The following is a 21728-nucleotide window of genomic DNA, read 5'->3' as shown; positions in this document are numbered from 1 at the left end:
CTCTGCTTTCTGCCTGCTTTTTCTCTCCTAATGGCAAGAAGCCATCAATTTAAAGAGGAAAGGCAGCCTTTTTGGCTTTGCTTTGCTTCCTTGCGCTGAAAATAAAACTGACTTTGGGAGGCTTCTGAGATTTAAAAATGCAAATGAAAAAGTATTGGGTAAGTCTTGATTCTTAAGTTTTTGGCATGGGCCATGCCCACGTGTCGGATATTGCCTTTCAAGTACAAATTCAACTAATTTGATACAACTTACGAGGACTAATGAGAAAACGCACACCTCTAATAGGCATCTCTTACAATACAGAGTAAATGATGGGAAATGGTATCATTAAGTCCCAGGGAATAGAAAGTAATCATAATGCTGGGGAGAAGATGAGAGCAAGGGATTGGTTAGGAATTCAGATTTCAGCCTCCAACCATTAATTTTCTTGTATTTCTGTTTCTTTTAAACCCCCTTTGACTTTTGACAGTTCAATAAGCATTACTTAACTTTTGGTAAATCTGCAGCTATTGCATAAAAGTCTTTCAAGCTTATGTTTCCCTAAAAGTGATACCCTTCGGAGAGTGAATTCTTTGTCCAGTATCACATTCTGCACTTTTCTGTGTTCCGGTAGAAATGGAGTAATTTACACCTGTATTTCTTGCTGATATTATTAAAACCCTGCTGAATAGAGTCTCAGCAGATGTGGTGTCTTACATTGATTTTTGATGATGATCATACCATTCTTTTCCCTACAATGTGTGTATGTCACACAGAAACTGACCACAAAAGCTTAGATCCTGGGATATAGAGACAGTGTGGAAGGGGCCTGAGTCTACACCACCTATAATCCAGTACTATGCAGTTAATCATTATATGGCAGTGTAGATCTATCTCATGATAGATCTACACTGCTATATAATCCAGTTCAAATCAGATAATCTGGATTTTATATAATACTGTAGAGGGGGCCTCAGCCAAATTGGAACAGTTGGAAGGTATGAAAGCTCTTTAAAAGAAGTGTTTTAGGTACAATTAAAGAAACAGCAACAGTCTGTTTTTCCTAGGTTTGTAGGGAGTCTTCAATCAATAATCGAGATTTCATAAGTAACTCAGATTAAGTTTATCCAGCCTCAAAGCCTCAAACAGAAGTTGCAGAATAGGTCCTGTTTGTGGGCTGGCCATGAGTAGAAGCAAGATACTGAATAAAAGAGACTATTGGGCCCAACTCAGCAGAGTTCTCATTATGCCCATCATCTCTGGCATCCCTTGAAATAAACTGTTATATGTACATCATTGCCAGTTCTAATTTTAATTAAAATGTCTTTTTTCTGAATAAACAGAAGGAAATCCATGGTGATTTTTTAAAATAAAAATGGTATGATTTGTCTTTGATTGCAGTTTGCCTTTGGAGTGCCAGACTTGACTCTGAAAGATATTGCATGCAGCAAGACCCTGTTGAATCGCTTTATTATCTTCGAGAGTTCAGGTGGCTTTCAAGCTGTGCATAGCGCAATGTGTGCCCTTTCCCAGGAGGCCTTACAGAAGGTCGAAGACTCTCTGTACGCAAATGCAGACTTCTTTAAGCTTTTCCAATTGGTGAGTACTACCTGCCAACGGCTGCACGATTTCTATTGGTGTTGTTTTATTGAGTTTTGAAGAAAAGGTTTGCTAGGTCAGGATTCCCAATCCTTGCCCTTCCCAGATATGTTGGATTACAATCCCTGCATCCAGGGCCGTAGCCAGAAAAAAATTTCGGGAGGGGTTTTGAAAATTTCGGGGGGGGGGGGGGTTTGAACCCCTAGCACACACCTCTTCCCGCTAGTAACCTGTCAATATCTGCTTGAAATAGTGCCTGGAGGGACTCTTAATGTTTTGCGTCTCATAGACTTAGCATGGGGATTTGGTTAATCAGTTAAAATTCATGAGTAAACCAGGTTTTTTTTATAACCTGAAAAATTTCAGGGGGGGGGGGGTTGAACCCCTAAAACCGCCCCCTCGCTACAGGCCTGCCTGCATCCACCCAACAGTTGGGGTGGTAGAAAACACATTTCTGGAGTTTGTTTCCAAAAGGTACCAAATCCATCTGAACAATTTTTTCAGAAATTGAAATAAAAGTGCTGAGGCTATTCAATTTTCTAAGCCCTGTACTGAAGTGATTTGATACATTTTGATAGGTTTGATCTGTACATATTATTTTACTCCCTAGTCAATGATGTGCTGCCACATATAACTCCTTTTTCAATATTTTTTCGATGTGACACCTTTTGGAAATTACATGTGACCCATAATAGAACAGTGATGATTCTGCAGAGATCTATCCATCTGAGATATCATTTTTAATCTGAAAAAAGGCAACAGACCTTTGTCATGTGGAGATCTGTTCATTCTAGTCAATTGCTTAACAAAAAGTAAATGGACTCACACCTCCATGTGTTTTGGTCAACAGACCCAAAGACACTGCGATGTTTGATTAGAAAGGAGAAATTCACAGCACTTTCCTATATATCTATGGTTATATTTTTCTGTCTCTGTGCATGAATAAACAGCGAAATTACTCTAAACAGCAGGCCATAGTATCCAAATGTGAATCCTTATATAACCAAAAAGGCAAGTTGACAAAATCCAAGCTTTGCTGATATAGAAAAAAATATATTGCATTGATTTCAATGAAGCCCACTTATGTCAGCTGTCATTTGCAGCTCCCATTATTTTCTGCTTTAGTACATTTGTTTTAGATAACAATATTTATTTCTATTCTAGTGAAGTTTAGCTGGTTTTTAAAATCATATCAGAAGCGAATTGAGAACATACTACAAGTTGCTTTTGGTGTGAGAGAATCAACTGTCTACAAAGACATTGCCCAGGGGACGCCTGGATGTGTCACCATCCAGCTGGGAGTCTTCTCTCACGTTCCTGCATGGAAAGCTAGGGCTGACAGACGGAAGCTCACTCCATTTCATGGATTCGAACTGCCAACCTTCAGGTCAGCAGTTCAGCCAGCACAAGGGTTTAACCCATTGCGCCCCCATGGCCCAATTTTGGCAGGTAAAATAGTTTAAACAAAAATTCTGAAGTCAGGGAAGGAAGAGAGAAAGGCCAGAGTTGTAAGACTGAAGTTAACAAAAGAGTCATTTGGCATCTTTAAAGGCTAACAGATTTTTGATAGCATGTGCTTTTGTGGGTTGTAACATCCTTCCTCAGTGTGCCACAGCAGGACTTTGTTGTCTTTGCAGCAATGAACTAAGGAATTGATGTGGAAAAGCCAGATGGAAGTTTAAATGTCTGGAAGGGGCAGGGAGCCATTTGTTGGAAATTCACTCCAGATCTTTTCCTTGGACAGGGTTTACAAGAATTCTTAGTCAGTGACACAGGCGTAAAAGGGGAAGGCTTTGGGAGTGAGTTGAACAGCCCCGGGTTGTGAAACAACACATTCAGAGAGAGAATAGTAAGAGTTTTGTCTGGCAAGGAAATGGAGTAGGAAAGAGTGTATGTGTAATTCCCGGAGTCAGCACATTCTTTAGATTTCCTCAGAAGGGTTCAGCACAGTGGTACCAGGGACGGAAACGGGCTGGGAATGTGCAGGCACAGGCAGAAGGAGAATAGAGCAGATCAAAAGGTCCAGAACAGATGTTTGGTCTGCTTTCATTTGTTTTTGTGCTCCCTGGCCCCAAATTTTGTTTCATGTTAAGTTTTTTCAGCTTGTTGAGAATCTTCTCTTCGCATAGTAGTCTCACAATCCCTCCTTTCTTATACCTGTAAGAACATTCAGGGAAAGTATCAACAATATCCTGGACCTACTTGTGTTGCTGGTGTTTCTGCTCACTGTACATGACAGGTTATAAATAAATGCCAGGTGTGTTTCCCATAAAACTGTCCCTTTGTCATACTTCTGACAGCCTGTGAGTGGCTTGTGTGCTGAAGTATTTTTTTTTGGTGCTTTCATGTCAGCCTCCTGTCAGGTTGGAATTAAGCCTTTAGCAGGATAGTTAGCTCCACTAGAAACCTTTCAATCAGTAATCTGATTTTAGGGTTGCTCCATTTTACAATTCTGCCCCAGGACTGAAATCCTTAACTGTATGACACCTGCTTGTGGAGGAGGGAGAGAAAGGGTGAGAGAGAAATTTGGGAGTGAGAGTTTACGCCAATCCACCCCACACTGATGAACTGAAAAAATGCTATAGTCTGGCAGGAAATCAATTTTAACAGGCCCTTTATGGCCACACTAAAATAACTCTGGCTTTGATTTCCTTCCTTTCTGTTGATTCATCAGAGCTATTATGAAATGATTGTCTACAGCAGTGGTTCTCAACCTTTGGGCCTCCAGGTGTTTTGGACTTCAATTCCTAGAAATCCCAGCCAGCTCTTAAGAACTGTGGGAGATAAAAGTCCAAAACACCTGGAGGCCCAAAGGTTGGGAGTCAATTGTCTGCAGATACTAAAACCTCTTTGCTTGTCCAACCTCTTAATCAGATTCATCGCGTATCCTTCATTTGATGTTACTTAATGCAGTCAACATTTATCCAGACAGATGAGATGTATTGTTTCAATTGTTTGAAGAAAGAAAGAATTTAGAGTCCAATGCAGATTTCTACTTTTGGGGTATCTTTGTTTTTGACAGCTTTTCTTCAACAAGAAGGACGAACCAATTTGAGTTTTCAAATGCTCAAATGCTCTCTAAGTAATGTGGGGAGTGTATCTGCTATATTTTGAGTGGTCCCTAGGAAAACGCATTTTTTAAAAGACAGGAGTGAATAGGAAATGACTTATGTTCATGTCCTGTCATTAAAAAATGACCTCAGCTGGCCCTAAAATGACCCAGAGTGGGTGGAAAACATGATGAAAATGCTCTCCACACCCGACATGCATTTGTTCCCTTGATGGATGAAGTTGGATATAAGACCAATTAAGTCCTCCTGGGGAGGTTGGTAGCCTTCCACAGTTGCCCACTCCTGGTTACAGTATGAACTGGGCTGGATTTTCTCTATCCAACAGTTTTTTTCTTCAGGGTGAGTCAAGACTTTTCAGTGCTCCCCACATGTCCCCACATGGAGCTGGAGCTGATAGAGGGAGCTCATCCGCGCTCTCCCCGGGTGGGATTCAAATCTGGCAGCTTGCAGATCAGCAGCCCAACCTTCAAGTCACAAGGCTTTAACCCACTACTCCACCGTGGGCTCCACGACACATTTACTAACCACTTATAACATTTGATTTCCATTTCTGATTACATTTGGTCACCCTCCTCTGGACATGTTCAATATCCTTGAACTGTAGCACCCAAACTGAACACAGTATTGCATCTGAAGTGTGACCAAAGCACAATAGAGTAGGACTACTACTTCTCTTGATCCGTACACTGTGCTCTGGTTGCTGAAGCCTGGAATTGTATTGGATTTTTTTAGATACTGCATCACACTGTTGATCCATATTTAGCTTCTGATTTAACATCTATCGGGTGTGCTTTGAATGCGATTTTCCTGATTCCTGGCAGGGGGTTGGATTGGATGGCCCACGAGGCCTCTTCCAACTCGATGATTCTATTATTCTACTTCAAATCACCAATTACTTTGACAATCTTAATTTTAAATACCCTTTTGATTCAAACTGAAAATTGCTCCTAGAAATCTTCCTAACCTTGATTCACCCAAAAACAACAATTTGAAATGGTTGTTCAGCTACATTTAATAACAACCCCAACAATTGATCTGGTCAATGCAAGAAAACATCTCGGCACAAGCTGTGATTAAAATCCCATTAGACTTACAAAGGTGGTCATTTTTGATTTTCAAAGGTGAGGAGCGGAACTTGTAAAAATTGATATTTTTAAAAGCCGCTGGACAGAAATTAATCTCTGAAAAAGAAGACATGTCCAAGAAAGGGAAGTCATACGGTAACTATATGGAAGTCAGAGAGAAAAGGTGATAACTTCACATTCTTCAGACAAGTTAACTGGACCACCAATTTGATTTTCGTTTAGCAACAGTGTCCTTCACTGCACTGGGTAACTTAGGTTCCTCCCTTCCACACTGCTCCTATATCCCAGGATCTGATACCAGATTATCTGTTTATCCCAGTTTAAAGCAGATAATTGGGATCAGATCCTGGGATATAGAGGGCAGTGTGGAAGGGACCTTAGCAGGTAGGTTTACATATCACTATCCTCTGAGGTTCACATAGGTCTGTCTTCCAGTACATTCGCATAATTCCCTATTCCTCAGCAGCCGTCCCTTTGGCATCCAGTTCACTTCACTGTAGGGCTAGCCTTGCTCTAAAACTTGTATTTTATCCTGTTTTTGAGACAATGGAAGAAAACTTCTTTCATTTTCTGTTGTATAACCCACCAACCCTCCAGTGACCTTTGGATGGAGCATGTGAGGTTATCCTGTACCTAAAATAATTATGTTTGGTATACTAGGTGCAAAATCAACTATTTACCTAAGATTAGTAAAGGTAAAGGTTATCCCCTGACATTAGGTCTAGTTGTGTCCAACTCTGGGGATTAGTGCTCATTTCCATTTCTAAGCAGAAGAGCCGACATTGTCCATAGACGCTTCCAAAGTCATGTGGAGTGCCCTTACTTTCCCATTGGAGTGGTGCCTATTGATCTCACATTTGCATGTTTTCGAACTGCTAGGTTGGCAGAAATTGGCAGAAGTTGGGGCTAATAGTGGGAGCTCACCCCACTGCCCGGATTGGTCAGCAAGTTCAGCAGCTCAGCGGCTGAACCCGCTGTGCCACTGGGGGTCACTTATCAAGTGAAATTTGTGGCTAATTGTTCCTTTGAGCCCAATTCTCAATGACTCGGCCAACCTTTAGTTTCATAAATCACTGAATTGCTTTATGACAGCACTTTGGATAGAGCAGCCTTGACCAGTGAATGTATCACTCAAGAAGATAGGAATAAGACAGTGGGAAGAAAGGAAGCTTATGATATAGGCAGAAGCTCCTGGTCAAAAGTGAAAAGGGGTCATTGAGAGAAGTACAGCTTGCCTGGAGCTATATGTGAGGGACAAGAGATAAAAGGGTTAAATAGAAACTTCTGGAGGATGACCTCCTCTCAGCATCCAAAACATTGTCCTTGAGGTTTTCTGGCTATATGCATCCAACATAGTCATCACGATTATCCTAAAAAAGAAAGTACACATTGAGCCCAGCATAACAGTGCCACACAAAATAAGTCTTTATGTCAAGATATTTGCTTTCTTCACCATTAGTGAGGTGTTAATTAATTCTTTTATACAGTTAGACAATTGGTTTAGTTAACAGAACTTGGGGGATAGAAGCCACCCAATTCTTCTTGACTTACCAGTTCCTCCCCTCCTTCAAATGTGTCCTGTGTATTCTTTGGACCTTATCACACACACACGCACCCCATGCCATTTCGCCCAATTGGGGCAGAAGGGTGCTGGCTTCATTGTTGACGAGGGCGCTTCCATGCCGGTTGGAGGCAGGGCCTCTGCCAGAAGTTGAGGGACGTAGTGTGATGGGCTGTGTGCCCATCTGTCCCTCAACTGGCAGGCAAGTGTCGTAGGTTGCTTAAATTGGTAAGTGTGATGAGGTCTTAAATGATCCTGCTGCCTTCAGTTGTGGTAGATGCCTTATAGTGTTAAATTAACATTTAGTGCACACATACCATCTTAAGATGAGCCTTCTTCCTGCAATATTGAGTATAATTTATCTCAAATCACATCAGCATTAGACAGTGAATTTGTCTTTTCTCACCACTGATACATAATGAGGGTCACGAGGTAACTATTTTAATCTAGATGATCATTATCACAGTCTTTAGGTAACATCTATGTCTGCAATACACATTTGCACCACTCTGACTGGCACAACTTCATCTTTTGGACTACAGGAATTTGTAGTCTTGTGAGCTATTTAGAATTCGCTACCAGAGAGCTCTGTCTGCAGTTCAGGGAATGGTCCCTTACCAATTCAGAAATCCCTGCATTCCATGGTTTGGAGCCATGGCAGTTAGTGGTATCATACTGCAAATACACCCCTGGAGAGAATGGCAGTCTGCTTTAAGCACCAGAATAAGTGGGGTTTACTCACAGGTAAGGAAGGAAGAACAGGATTGCAGTCTTAATGCTAAATAAGTTGCAAAAATATATTAAGATTTAATTAAGCATGTATCCTAGGGCCCAAAACCCATGACCCATCATGGATTAACCTGAGGTGTTCAAATGATACCTCAGGTTAACCCGGATTAATTTGGAGTAAACTGGGATTTCCCACCCCCCCCCCCACCCCCAAGGTGGTGGGTATATGCAGGGATGGGGACTGAAACTCAGGGGGAAGTGGGTTATTTTAAGTATAGAAGGGCCTCCTATATACTCATGTATAAATCTAGAAATTTTAGTAGAGAAATCAATCTCCAAAAACCTGGGTCAACTTATCCCTGTGTCAATGTGACTACTGTAACTTAACCCTTACCAAAAAAGGAACCGTCCACTTATCTAAATAGAGTGTTGAGAAGCAAGATTTTAGTCTGTTCTGAGAGAATGAAAAAAAGTATTGACACCCTCTATGCTCTCTTCTGTGGTGCTGTTTCTGGCCTTTTTTAAAGCCTGGAGGAGAAAATGGCTGGCTGACCCTCTGAGGTGATATTGCTGCTTTCCCCTCTCTGTGGAATGACCCCCAACTTGTCCACAGATCCTATCAAAATCCATAATTTTGGCCCCAAGCCTGCCTTCGATTTATATACAGGATTGACTTGGTATCAATCTTGCTCCTTTTCTGCCTAATAACAACTGCTGTTGAAATTTTAAAAATCAAGGTGAAATAGAAGGTCATATAAAATGAATTCTTCTGTAGGATTCCTAGGGATGGTTGAATATTTTAAGTAATCCAAACTTGTGGGAGGTTGGGGGAGTGTGGTAGACAGCAGAGAGCAATATGGATTAGGTGGATTCTTAAAATTCTTCATTTGCCCTGTAAAACCATTCATCTCCCAGTTTTCTGGTTTGACTGGACTTTCTCATAAAGTGACACACAACATATGAATACGAGAGGCCTCCCTTGTAATCTATGGTATGTGTGATGCCATGGAATGATGCATTTTGAAATAATTTCAGCAAGCCAGAAGAATGATACCTGCAGGGCGAAGGGAGTGGGTGGATCATCTTCTTGTTTGGATTAGATGCTTCCCACACCCTTACGTTGGAGAACAGACACAGCACTCCCACATTCCAATGGAACTTGTACATTTCAGAAAGAAAATTATTTTTTTTCCAGATTCCACAACATCTTGATCTGCGTAGCTCCAGGCCACATTTTTTATACTGAGCAATGGTTGGTGCACATTTTATGAGGTGTGGGGCACTTGTAGCCTTCTGAATGATGTTGTGTGGTCCTTGGACTCAGGCCCCATCTACACTGCCATATAATGCAGATTGAACTGTATTAAGAGGATGCAGCCTTTGCCAGGGAAAAAGAAAAGTTGTTGACACTTGCACTATATTAAAAAAAAATAACTATATGATTGGAAATTGAGCATGGAAAGGACTTTGCTTCCCATTTTTATTTTCCAGGAAAGAAATCCTCATGTGTCTTTGCACATGTTCTTACACTGAGTTTGTGAGATAGTGTTTAGTGGCCAAATGGTTAGGCCACTGCCAGTACACAGACATTTTAAAAGAGATGGACTTTTAGCCTGATCCAGAATGGTCCTAGTATATAGTGTTGTGTGTAATGGTTAAAGTATTAGATTAAGACAGGGAGGCCCACTTTCTAATCTCTAATTAGCTTATTGGAGACCTTGGATGAGTCATTGGATTGGATCTAAACATATTGTTTGAATTGTTGCTGATATGTGAAGCTGCTCTGAATCCCCTTTGGGGTTGAGAAGGGTGGGGCACAAATATGGTAAATAATAATAATAGTTACTCTTACAGTAATCTCACTGAAATCATTGAAGAATGCTAATCATGAGTTCTATTTGGGGAGAAATTTTGTATAATAGATAGATAGATAGATAGATAGATAGATAGATAGATAGATAGATAGATAGATAGATCGAAAGATAGATATGGCCCCATTGTGTCTAGTCGATCTGTTGTGTAATGTCACAAAGGACCTCATCAAATTGAGGTCACAATTGCGGCTGATAACGGAGGTATTTGCCATGGATCGTGGTGAATCCGGCATGGTGGACCCGATGCCCTGCGTCCCACATCACCTGCATTGCCCCTCACCTCATCCCACGGGGGGAAGCGGCTCCCCCCCCCCCCCCCCATTCTTCTCTATGCAACACGGGAAGCCTCTCATGTTGCCGACACTGCCTCTTGTGACAGTTCAACTTCACTTCAGGCATGGAGCTCCACCAGAAGTAGATTGACATCATGTGATGGGATCCGGTGGGCTCTGCGCCTGAAGTGAAGTCAAACTGTACTAGGACGGGCAATTTTGCCCATATGATGAAGTCGTAAGTCTCACCAGTGTGTGAAAAAGTTACTTTTTTAGACCAAAATTTCCCCAAGCACTATGCCCAAGGACTACTCCCTGTTTCTCAAGTTACATATTTTATTAAGATTGCACTATGTGTCTCTATGTGTTTCATTTTATGTTTTCACCTTTTAAAAAGGGTGTTTTGGACTTCAGCTCCAAGAAATCCTAGCCAGCTTACTGGCTGTTAGGAATTGTGGGAACTGAAGTCCAAAAACACCTGGAGGGCCAAAGGTTAGGAAACACTGCTCTAAGGCTTTAAGGCTGCCCCCCCCCCAAGAGTTTCTTCACTACCCTAGCTACCCACGTTCCTGTTTCTACACATTGATTTTCCATACTATTGCTGACAGAGATAATAGAGAGATCTGTATAGAGAGGGACTGGCAACAGACAAGGAGGAAAGGCTGTCAGTGCCTTTCCAAGGAAACATCACACCTCTAAGGCACTTTCATATTTGACCCTTGCAGCCAAAAAGACAGTGTACCCTTGGATTAGACAATATGACTAACCTGTAGGAATTTATTGAATTGTCCTTCAAGGTGCTTTCTGCCTAAGATACCATATTCTCCCACCTCTTGACTTCAGACTTCCCTGATAGTATTCAGATAACTTGCATTGTAGTGACTCAATAACTTAAAAACAAGACTGTAACAAATTCTGAACTGTGCCTGTTCAGAGGACCTAGAATCCCATCCTTGGTCCAACATCTCCTTTGAGATGTTTCAGTCTTCACAATCTGCCTTCAACTGTTGCATCCACGGTAAGCAGTTCGAGAAAATATGGTCTGGAAGTGTAGTGTAATCTAATTCTTGGGTCTTGACTTGCTTAGGTAGATCCTAGTCATGTCTCATCAGCTTTCACTCTTCTTTCTTTACAGCTTCCCACTCTTTTAGACAGTAATGCACAAGGTGTGGATCTACACTCATGGGGGCGAATACTTTCCGATTTGTCTCAAGCAGTTCAAAAGGTAAGGATTTACCAGTAAGGGAAGATAGTGCAATTATATAAAACCCAAGATTTCATGTTCAGTGGAACTTCATAGTTTCCTTTCTTTTTAAAAAAAAATCCAGGTTATCCCAAAACCACAAGGTGATCCTTCTTCACTTTTACTACATAGAGACATAGAGCTGTCTATGGTAAAAGGGCAAAATTAACTCAAAAGGTTATTTCACTGACAACTGCAATCAACTAGGAATTGACCATAAATGGGCATTTTTAGGGAGAGAATTCAACTTGCAACGGCTTTGGTCACTTCATAATTTCACCCACTAAGATTTTTTAAATGATTGTTCAAGCCACAGAAAGGTGGTATTAGAACAATCCATATTCATGTGTAGCTCTGTTTGTGTCAGTGATCTTGCATCAGATTGCATTCCAGTCCATCTGCAATCATCATAGATTAGTGTTCTCACTAAAGCAAATTTGCACCTAAACATGGAATCAAATAAGTTAATTTGATGAGTTGGCATATTGTGTATTGTTCCAAATTACACAAATGGGATTTGATCTTAAATATATTCCTCTGGATATTTTCTTTTAAAAATTTCCAAACAGGAAAACAAACCTGGCATAATCTACTGACACTTTTGCTCTAGTGTACAAAAATTTTACACAAGAGAGTTTAAAAAAATATTATGTCTAATCTGCCATCCAAAACAGTATAATGAAAAAATACACAAAAAAACAGTTGACATCAGTATTAATAAATTGCAGGCTAAATGTTTTTTTAAAAAAGAAATGAGATGGTTTCTGATCTGCTTAGTATCTAGTCTCCCACACACTAGTTTTCTACTAGTTGGACTACTGAATACTTCATGCTTAGCCAGTGTGGTCAACAGTCATGCTGCCTGGACACAATAGGAATAGTGTTCAAAGCTTGACAAAATCACTTTTTGGAACCAAGGTTGCACTATCTTGGTGCTTGGCCCTATTTCTCCAGTTCCCATGGCAAAGAGAAAGAATCTTGGGGCAAGAGCCCTGTCTTCAAAAGTGTGCTTTATATCCCCCATTTATTTATTTTATTTAAATTTGAATGGCATATTCTGCGAAACTGTGATTAACACTTAATGCATCACGCTTAATGATATCAATGTAACCTGCTTCCTGCTACATCACAACGAACTATCAAGTTTTAAGTTTAGGCCCTGAAATCTTAAAGACTGAGATAGTCATGATCTGGCAAATCTGGAAGGTGTCTTCTTCCTATTCCATGTGCAGAAGTCAACTGGAGTAATTATGCTTCAGTAACAGGAAAATGTCTTCTACTACATCTGAAACAAGAGGCTAGTTTAGGAGAACCAGGAAAGGCTGTGTGCATAAGATCTCTATGCTTCAGCAGAAAGGAATGGATGGGTGGGAGCTCAAGAGGAAGAATCTCAAGCACTGGTCTAGTGACAGGTCAATTTCTGCACATGGTTGTCTTTAACTTTTAGTGCAGGAATTCATTTAGGTGCTTTGTTTCACTACAGCTGGTGCGCAGGCCCAGTGTTCAAGACCTTTTAACAACTCTGCAACCACACTTACAAGATGGAGAGTCAACATCCGCACGACAGTTGATGGGTACATTATCTGATCTTCTCTGTGGCTACCCAGAGGGTGGTGGATCTAGAATACTCTCTCTCAACTGGTATGAAGATAATAATTACAAGGCTTTCCTCGGAGTTGATGGTACCAAGAAGGAATCAATTTATTTTTATGACAACACAACCAGTAAGTACTGACTTCGTGTTTAAACCTGTGGGCTCTGATGAAAATTGACAAAGCTATTATATGCCCTGTCATTTCAGGTACTTGGCCTGAACAATTACTATTTGATCTGTACTCAAAATAGAAAGCAGCTGAAATCATGAAGCCAAGGATCTGGCAGATGTATATATTTACATGGTTGCTTTGCTTGAAAATTGGTTTGTTGGATTATCTGAATAGGGTTTAGACTCTGAAGTTGATAAGCATGCACCAGATGGTTTAGAGATCTATAAGAAAAGTAATTAATACTAAATGTATAACCTTTTAGAAGGAACAAAAATCTAAAATTAATTGGTAAAATAATGTTACAAATGCTTTCTTTTCAAAGTCCAGTCTTGCCATAACTGAAGGGGCAAAGATGTAAAAGATGTAAAAATACCCCTCTTAATCCAAAGTCAAAAGCAGGAGGCCCCTTTATGTGGAGAGGGCGAGGAAGGACACCACGAAAGTTGGATCTTCAAACTGCAAAAAGCTATTTATTGCGAGCTTAGCAATAACGACAAATAAAGCATACATCGATGCAATCAAAGGATTTGTCGCAACCTGGAAAATGGTTGCAAGGGTTTTTATCACTTTTACAGAAAGTGGAAAACATATTCTTATAGGCTTACAAAGATCATTTACCCCATTCGTCTAATATTGGCTACGTCACAGGCATCTTAACCATCATACAATTCCATTTGTTTTCTATGTTGTAACAACACGTGACTCTTTAGACAATGGTGCTTTCATGTTATTGACCCTGATCTCAGCACCTGCTTATCTATTCCTTGTTGCAAGTATAGGTTCGAAACCCTCTGGGAACCTTAGGGAGTGTTGACTAACCGGTTCTGTCTTGATGTATTGTTATTCTTGAAAAGTAACATCCTTTTTCTAGAACAACTCTTTTTCCAAACATCAGCATTTTCTCTCAAACATAGGCCTTTCTTAAACATAGGCCTTTCTCAAACATAGGCTCCACAAAAGCCTTTAGCAAATTATTTGGTCAATCAAAATAAAAAGTGCTTAGAAGTATCTTTGAAAATTCTCTTTTTAAACCCATGTCCCCCTCATAACTATTAGAAATAATATCCATGTTTTGAATGCTGCATATGTTTTCAAAATGAGTCTTTGGTCATTTTGAATTGAACTTGTTCTATTTCTTATCATCTTTGTTCTCAAAATCTTATTTTTGTATTATTTTTCCACATAGCTTTGATGCAGTTAAGTCATATGCATCAAAACTAGATCTTGTGCACACTAAAAACTTGGCTGCCCTTGCTTAATCTTGTGGATTTGATATTTTTCATTGTTGTTTATTTTCCTGCCAAATTGTCTGAAATCCTCCCGCCCCATCTTCATTTTGCAGTCTAAAGAATTAGAATTATGCCAAATAGTACTGGCCATATCACTGTTTTATGTGACACTGTTTATATAACTGAAGTACAACTTTCCCTTCAATATAAACAGTGTACTTTAGTGTTAAGTCCTTCAGAGCAGTTATCAGGCCTACTGTGTCCTCTTCTTGCTCAAGCCATACACACATTGTGAATGACTCCTCTTCAGTATGATTAATAGTTAAGCTGAGGAGAGGGCTGATTATTTCCATTAACCAAAATGTCTTAACTGGTTGTTACTACCCACATTTTGCCACCCTCTCTGCTGTTGCATCTCAGTTATAGACCATCTTCTCCTTGGAGATCTAACTGGCGTCAGAGTCACTGTCATTCTTATACCAAATGAAAGCATGGTTTTCAGAAAAAACTTTGGGAACCTAATTGTTTCACATAGCCTTTGCACCTGCAGAGTTAAATTATATTAAATTATTTACTTGTTTGAATCTTTTTAAATGGTTAAATTGCTTTGTACGTTTTTGGAATTGGAAAAAATCAATATTTACATTGTTTTAAATTCCTTAGTGTTTTCATTAGATGCCTCTTTGAGATATCTAGAAAGAAAGTTGAATACACACACACATACATGCACATTTTCCTGTTTGATAGTCTTTTATGAGAACTGTTTGCTTTGACTGATGCTACTGCTCAGTAAACCCTACCATTATTTTCTCTAGATTTCAGTCAATGGGTAAAAGACGCATTGGTCGTTCAACTGATAGCAATTGCACACAATTAGCAGCTACCTACTATGATTAAGGAGCTTTGACACCCATAGGGAAAAAAAATAAACTTTAGAGAGAGGAAAACACTCTAGGGCAGGTATGGGCAAACTTGGGCCCTCCAGGTGTTTTGGACTTCAGCTTCCACAATTAATTTTGGGAGTAGGAGTCCAAAACACCTGGAGGGCCCAAGTTTGCCCATGCCTGCTCTAGGGTTACAAGGCTAAAACTAAACTAAAACAGGAGGAGGGCTAAGTGAAAGAGCATAACAGATGGAGAGAAGAGCTGGTATGACCTCAAAGAACATCAATCTAAAATGTGAGGTTAGGATAAGCAGACAAGATATGCAAAGATTTTAGGTTACTGAAACAAACATCAGTCATCTCACTGCTTCTCTCTGTCACATCGAACTCTGTCAACACTGAGTGTGGCTGCATTCCCAACAATAACTCTAGCTGCCTATATGCAACACAAATCTGTTCACTGAGCTTGTTCAGTTCTTGGAAACTGGCATACTGCAATTTCTGAACAAACATGGTATCCTGGGTTAAATATTGGAAAGCACTGGGAGACCAGTATTTGAATCCCTGCTTGGCCATCAAAGACCCATGGCTGACCTTGGGCCAGTCACACTCTCTGAGCTTCAGAAGAAAGCCAGGGCAAACCCCCTTCAAACAAATTGTCCCAACAAAAATCATATGGTTTTTGCCATAAGTCAGAAATGACTTGAAGGCCAACAAAAACAAATATGGAAAGTCTGTTTCCAGAAGATATACTGTATTGGGCTGCCATGGACAAAGAATGATGTATGAATATGATATATGACTTCCTGTCCTTCCTCCAACAGCACCCTTTTGTAACACACTGATCCAGACCATGGAATCAAACACTTTGACCAAAATAGCCTGGAGGGCTGTGAAACCCCTGCTGATGGGGAAAATCCTTTTTGCTCCTGATTCACCTGCTGTGCGGAAGATTCTGAAGAATGTAAGAAAGTCTCTTTACTTCTCTTTCTGTTATAGCTGTAGGATATATTTTAAGTAGTTTACAAGAGAGACCCTTTTAACCAAGCTATTGCTACCAAGCAGATCAGGCTCTACCTTTCAGTAGAGTGAGATAGCTGCAAAAGATAGCAGGATATTTGGCAGCAAATTTCCTATAGTATAGTATTGTATTGTATTGTATAGTATATTTTCCTGCCAGGAAGGAGGATAAATCTGTTTTAGGATTTTCTGAGGAAGGTGCCAATGTTTACTAGGTTGGTCTTGTCATTTTGCTTCTGGGCTCAGCCAGAAGTATGTCATGGGTCTGACATATTTCCTAGAGATCATTTCATCTTGAAATACCTTGCTTTTGGTTGTTATGAAAAGGGGAAGGGGGGATAATAGTACAGAATCCAGTGCTTGGGAAATCATTTTGTTTTAAAGTAATTAATAACAGCTATAATAAGAAGCACCCCCCAAAAGTGTGAGTTGTTATTATAATTATATTTTCACAGTACAATTTGGCTTTCAATGTTATAAAAGATTCTACAGGATTTCTTCATGTCTCTTCATGCTGAAACAGAATAACACAGCAGTGTCTGTGAAGATGGAAGTGCACTTTGTTCCATCAAGGTTGCCAAAGTTTTACATGATTTTGGGCACATATCTATGATTGGCAACCTAGAACATAATTCTATTTCAGATGCGTATACTGATATTGGCATATTTTGTTCCTCTGTAGCAAGATTAAGCAAGTTTCTTGAATTCTGACCGTCTGCAAAGTGTGAGTTCACCATAGGTACATTTTGTAGCCCTCCAAATATTGTTGAAGCTTAGCCAGAATAGTCTATTATGAGGGGTGATAGGGTGACAATCCAATAACATTTGGAGGCATGCAGTTTGATGTTTATATGTATTTCCCCCAACCCTGGGACTCAAGATGCCTTGCAAAAATTAAAACAGATAAGAAATAAAAACTCACAATATTTAAAAAGAGAAAAGTTAAAATAAAGAGAGTTGCCCACTGATGTTCTGCAATTGGTTGGGCTTTTTATATGGAGGTAGTACTGGTTGAGCATCTCTTATCCAGAATTCCAGAATACAAAGTCCTCCAAATTCCAAAATTATTCATATGGGTGGCATGACGCCTCTGCTTTAAGATAGTTCAATGTACCCAAACTTTGTTTCATGCCCAAAGTTATTAACTGTACTATTTTAAAAATCTGAATATAATACATTTATATGAAATGTCAATGATCTTTTGTTTGGGCATGGGTTGTGACATAATTTAAAAAATCAAAATGTATAGTCCACACACTGCTTTGCCAGAGAAAGAAGATATGTGCCACGCAGGTGAACAATAAAGAACAAATGGTTTATTCTTCTTAAATCCAGAACAACGTATGTACAATGGGCTCAGTTACACCAACTCACATAATATCCTTTTATGAGAGATTTAAAATAGTCTTTCTTTTGTCCATGTGGATAAATTCCTTTCAGCAGCTCATGAAGCAAGAGCACACATTAGCTGATTTCTTACTTATTGTAACATGGGTCCCATCTCAAGTTACCCCACTATGCAAATATTCCAAAATCTGAAAAAATCCAAATTCAAAACATTTCTGGTGCCACATATTTTGAATCACCTGTATTTGAATCAACCTGTATTTGCTGTCTACAACATAGTAAACTAGGTAGAATAATTGTTTTGTTTTTTTACTCATGACATATTTATGAAATTATAGATTGTGGTAGGGAGGTTTCATGTGATAGTTGTTTGCTCCACATAACTCAGAACATGGTTTGCTCAGCTGCACATGGAAGCACCCTCTGATTCATTCCACCCTGTTGAATGGAACCTTGAACATTTATTCCTAAGTGCTGCTCTGATAATGTTGCTTTGGCATTTTGTTTGTTTTAAACTTTTTAACAGGAAGGCTCTCGGGAAACCTAGCTTATTGGCCTGTGTGTTGAATTTTTCTGAGAGAATATTCCTGGCAAATCTGTCTGTAATGTTTCACTGATCTGCTTAACAAATGTGGCAAGTCATACAGACATAATGCAGTCATCAAAGTCTAGAGCAGGGATTCTCAAACTGTGCTCCTTGGAGCTCTTGGGGCTCCATGGGTGATAGTTAGGGGTCTTGCAGTGTCATGCTGCTTTGCTTTCCGCCTCCTCTTTCACCTCCTGAGAAATGCGGGTAAATTAAAGTTTTGAGTTGCTGGAAACAACAGTAGGAGCATTTTCCTGGGACACAGACCCTTTCCCCCTTCCTCCCCTGCTGCCCAGACTCATTTTCTCGCTGCTCAGTTCCTCCCCTCTCGCCCGCTTTCTTAACTTCCAAAACTCTTATTTCCCTCCAACAATCAGGGGGTGCCTTGATTGTGTTTTTCCTACATGGCAGAAGGGGGTTGGACTGGGTGGCCTCTAAGGTTTCTGCTATTATTATTATTATTATTATTATTATTATTATTATTATTATTACCACTGCTGCTGCTGCTACTACTACTACAAAGGCTTGGGTGGTCATCTGTTGGGGGTGCTTTGATTGTGTTTTTCCTGCATAACAGAAGGGGGTTGGACTAGATGGCCCAGGGAGTCTTCCTCTGAAATACTGTTAAGTTTGTTTTGGTTAAAATTGTTCTTCATTTTAAATAGTGTATTGTTTTTTCATTCATTTTTTTTGTTGCACTGTGTAAATTAGTTCACACAAACACTCTCCATCCATCTGCCACCGACCTGGCCCATGCCTGATATATATTTATTTGATATGATATGATATGATATGATATAAAGATTTCTTGGGGCTCTATGAGAAACATTTGCTTCAATATTTATTTATTTATTTGCAGTGTTTATATTTTGCCCTTCTCACCCCAAAGGGGACTCAGGGCGGATCACAGAACACATATGCAGCAAACATTCAATGCCATTATACACAGACAGGACAGACAACAGTACAGATAGAAGTATATGGGCATTTCCCATCTTCGACGTTCTGGAGGTTGTTCTCAATTCCGGCCACAGGGAGGTGGTGACACTCCATCTTAAATGTCGAAGAGCCCTGTTCACAGACTTCCTCCTTTTTTGATCACCAGCATTTTTTTGGTATTTCCTTATGGTGTCATTAAGCAGTACCTATTTATCTACTCACAGCTGTTTTCAATCTGATAGGTGGGCAGTGAGCTCCCACTTAGGCTCTGCAGCTAAAAAGTTTGAGAACCCCTGGTCTAGAGTATCTCCCACTGATCTTCTGTAGTTTTGCTTTGTAGCAAGGAAAAATGTCAGAACTCAGCATACACATGTACCAATTTTTTCTTTTCTTTTTTTTCCTTTTTGCAACTTCTTAATACTTCAGGCCAATTCTACCTTTGAGGAGCTTGAACGCCTCCAACTCTTTGCTAAATCCTGGAAAGAAGTGGGTCCTCAAGTGTGGTACTTCTTTCAGGACAGTGTGCAAATGAACATGATCCGGGTATGTATTTGCTTAAATGCAATTTTATTTATTATATTTTAACCTAAATCCACACAGCACTATTTAATTATTTATTAAACATTTTGGTATTCACTTTGTTTGAAATTGTGAACAAATTGTGTGGTTGTTAGCCATCCTGAGTCCCCACAGGAAAGGAAGGCAAAATATAAATAAAATAAATAATAAAATTAAATATTGTAAGAAAACTAAAGAGTGCTCCTTTATTGTGGAAGGTTTAAACAGTGGGCCCTGCAGTATCCACTGGGGGTTGGTTCCAGAATCCCAGAATTATTCTTTCCATAAACTCTAACAGGTAATCTTTATAAATTCATTTTATTATAGCAAAATGACGATTTGGGAGGTCATATCTAAGAGTTAACCTTTAATTTCTCTCTTGGGAGTTATCAAGGTTATGAGTTCCCAAGAGGATTGATATAATATGAAAACACATTTACATACATAATAAGTAACATTAAACCTAATGTTTCCCCCATAGGACACTTTGCAAAACCCTACAGTGAAAGGTTTCTTAAATGAGCAGCTGAGCTCTGAAGGTTTTACTGCAGAAGACGTGATCAATTTTCTCTCCAATGGGCCAGCAGAAGAAAGAAACAAGGGCACAGTGAACTTGAATTGGAGGGATATTTTCAATGTCACCAACCAAGTTCTGCATACAGTTCATCAGTACCTTGAGGTAAGACTAATATTTTATTGTTCACCATGAAGAGGGATACATTTCTCATTAAATGCTGTCCACTTAGTTATGGCGGAGTGAAACAGTGAGTGTGAGGCTTTGCTTTAGAAAGAATGATACAGACCACATTTGGTAGGAATTTTATTTATTTATCGTGAGAGAAGCGATTTGAGGATATAGTTATAATGTATTTAAAAACACAAATGAAGTTTAAAACTTGGCATTATACTAGATTTCTTTTGACCAGAAGCTGGCCACTTGGAGTGCCTCTGGTGTCACTGTGCATGTGGCAAGGCTCAGACTGCATTGTAGTAAGAGATGTGTGGTTTGCTCTTTGCCATCTTCCATGTTGTGGACTCCACTTTGTAGCCCCATTTCCTAAGACTGGCTCTGCATCTTGTGGTGCCAGAGCACAGTCTGTTAGGCGCCTAAGTTGCTCAGCCTTCTGTGTGTCCAGGGGAGAGTTTCTCATCCAGTCTCAGTCACTGATTTTAGCTTGGACTCTCACTTGCTGAGGTGTTCCTGTGAGTATCTCTGTGGATCATAGGAAACTGTTTCTTGATTTAAGGCATTAATGTGCTGGCTGATATCTGAACAGAGGATGGGCTGGAGATGTCAATGCCTTGGTCCTTTCATTACAGGCTGCTACTTCTCCAGCGGTGTAGGTCGTAGACATCCTGTGATAATGCGGCATGTCTCATTAAGGGCCACATCCACTGTTTTGGAATGAAGAAGGCAACAGATTATCTTAGTCCAGAGTATGGGCCTGGATCCTGGCATCAATTGCTTCTCCTGCCAGCCAATAGCAAGTCATAGTCTAAAAGTTGGTGCTCTTAGTCAATTAGGAAACACATTTGTCAACTAGATGTCCATTAGATGTTTTGGATTGCAGTTCTCATTTCCCTTGTCAGCAGATTTTATTACCAAGGTGATATTACTGAACATCCAAAAACAAAAGAGTTTCCAAAAGTCCACTATAGAAGAACATTTAAATGGAGTAGAAGAACAAATTACAAAAAAATGAATAAATAAATTCTTTCTTTACTGTATCAACCTGATTGTGTGGGAGGTTAGATTAGATTTTATCTCTCTCTCTCTCTCTCTCTCTCTCTCTCTCTCTCTCTCTCTCTTTCTCTCTCATGCTTATGTAGCTTTAGCTAGAGGAACAGTAGGGAGTATTAGGTGAAAGTTAATTCTAGGAATAATTTACTAGCCTAAAATAATTTAATAGCCTAAAATAATAATTCCTGTGCAATTATGTAACTTTTGAATGCCTTATAAAATGTATAGTGTTCTTAGGTAAAGGTA

At 39.7% G+C, this 21728-nt stretch overlaps 1 protein-coding gene across 5 annotated transcripts in view; it reads left to right on the top strand.

Annotated features, from left to right (window-relative positions):
- Positions 1–21728, top strand: part of abca4 (ATP binding cassette subfamily A member 4) — a 137136-nt gene that overhangs the window by 35452 nt on the left and 79956 nt on the right. For all 5 annotated transcript variants that reach the window (XR_010005305.1, XM_062977959.1, XM_062977958.1 and 2 more), the window contains 6 exons: positions 1381–1578; positions 11306–11395; positions 12897–13137; positions 16116–16255; positions 19610–19726; positions 20223–20420. Coding sequence is in view for 4 of the 5 variants with exons in the window: in XM_062977959.1 (XP_062834029.1) it covers positions 1381–1578; positions 11306–11395; positions 12897–13137; positions 16116–16255; positions 19610–19726; positions 20223–20420 (984 nt within the window). In the remaining variant the exon portion in view is untranslated. The remainder of the gene's footprint in view (positions 1–1380; positions 1579–11305; positions 11396–12896; positions 13138–16115; positions 16256–19609; positions 19727–20222; positions 20421–21728) is intronic.

The sequence above is a fragment of the Anolis carolinensis genome, chromosome 4 (genome assembly GCF_035594765.1).
Source record: "Anolis carolinensis isolate JA03-04 chromosome 4, rAnoCar3.1.pri, whole genome shotgun sequence".
Classification (NCBI taxonomy): domain Eukaryota; kingdom Metazoa; phylum Chordata; class Lepidosauria; order Squamata; family Dactyloidae; genus Anolis; species Anolis carolinensis.
This window is presented reverse-complemented; position numbering and strand designations above follow the sequence as displayed.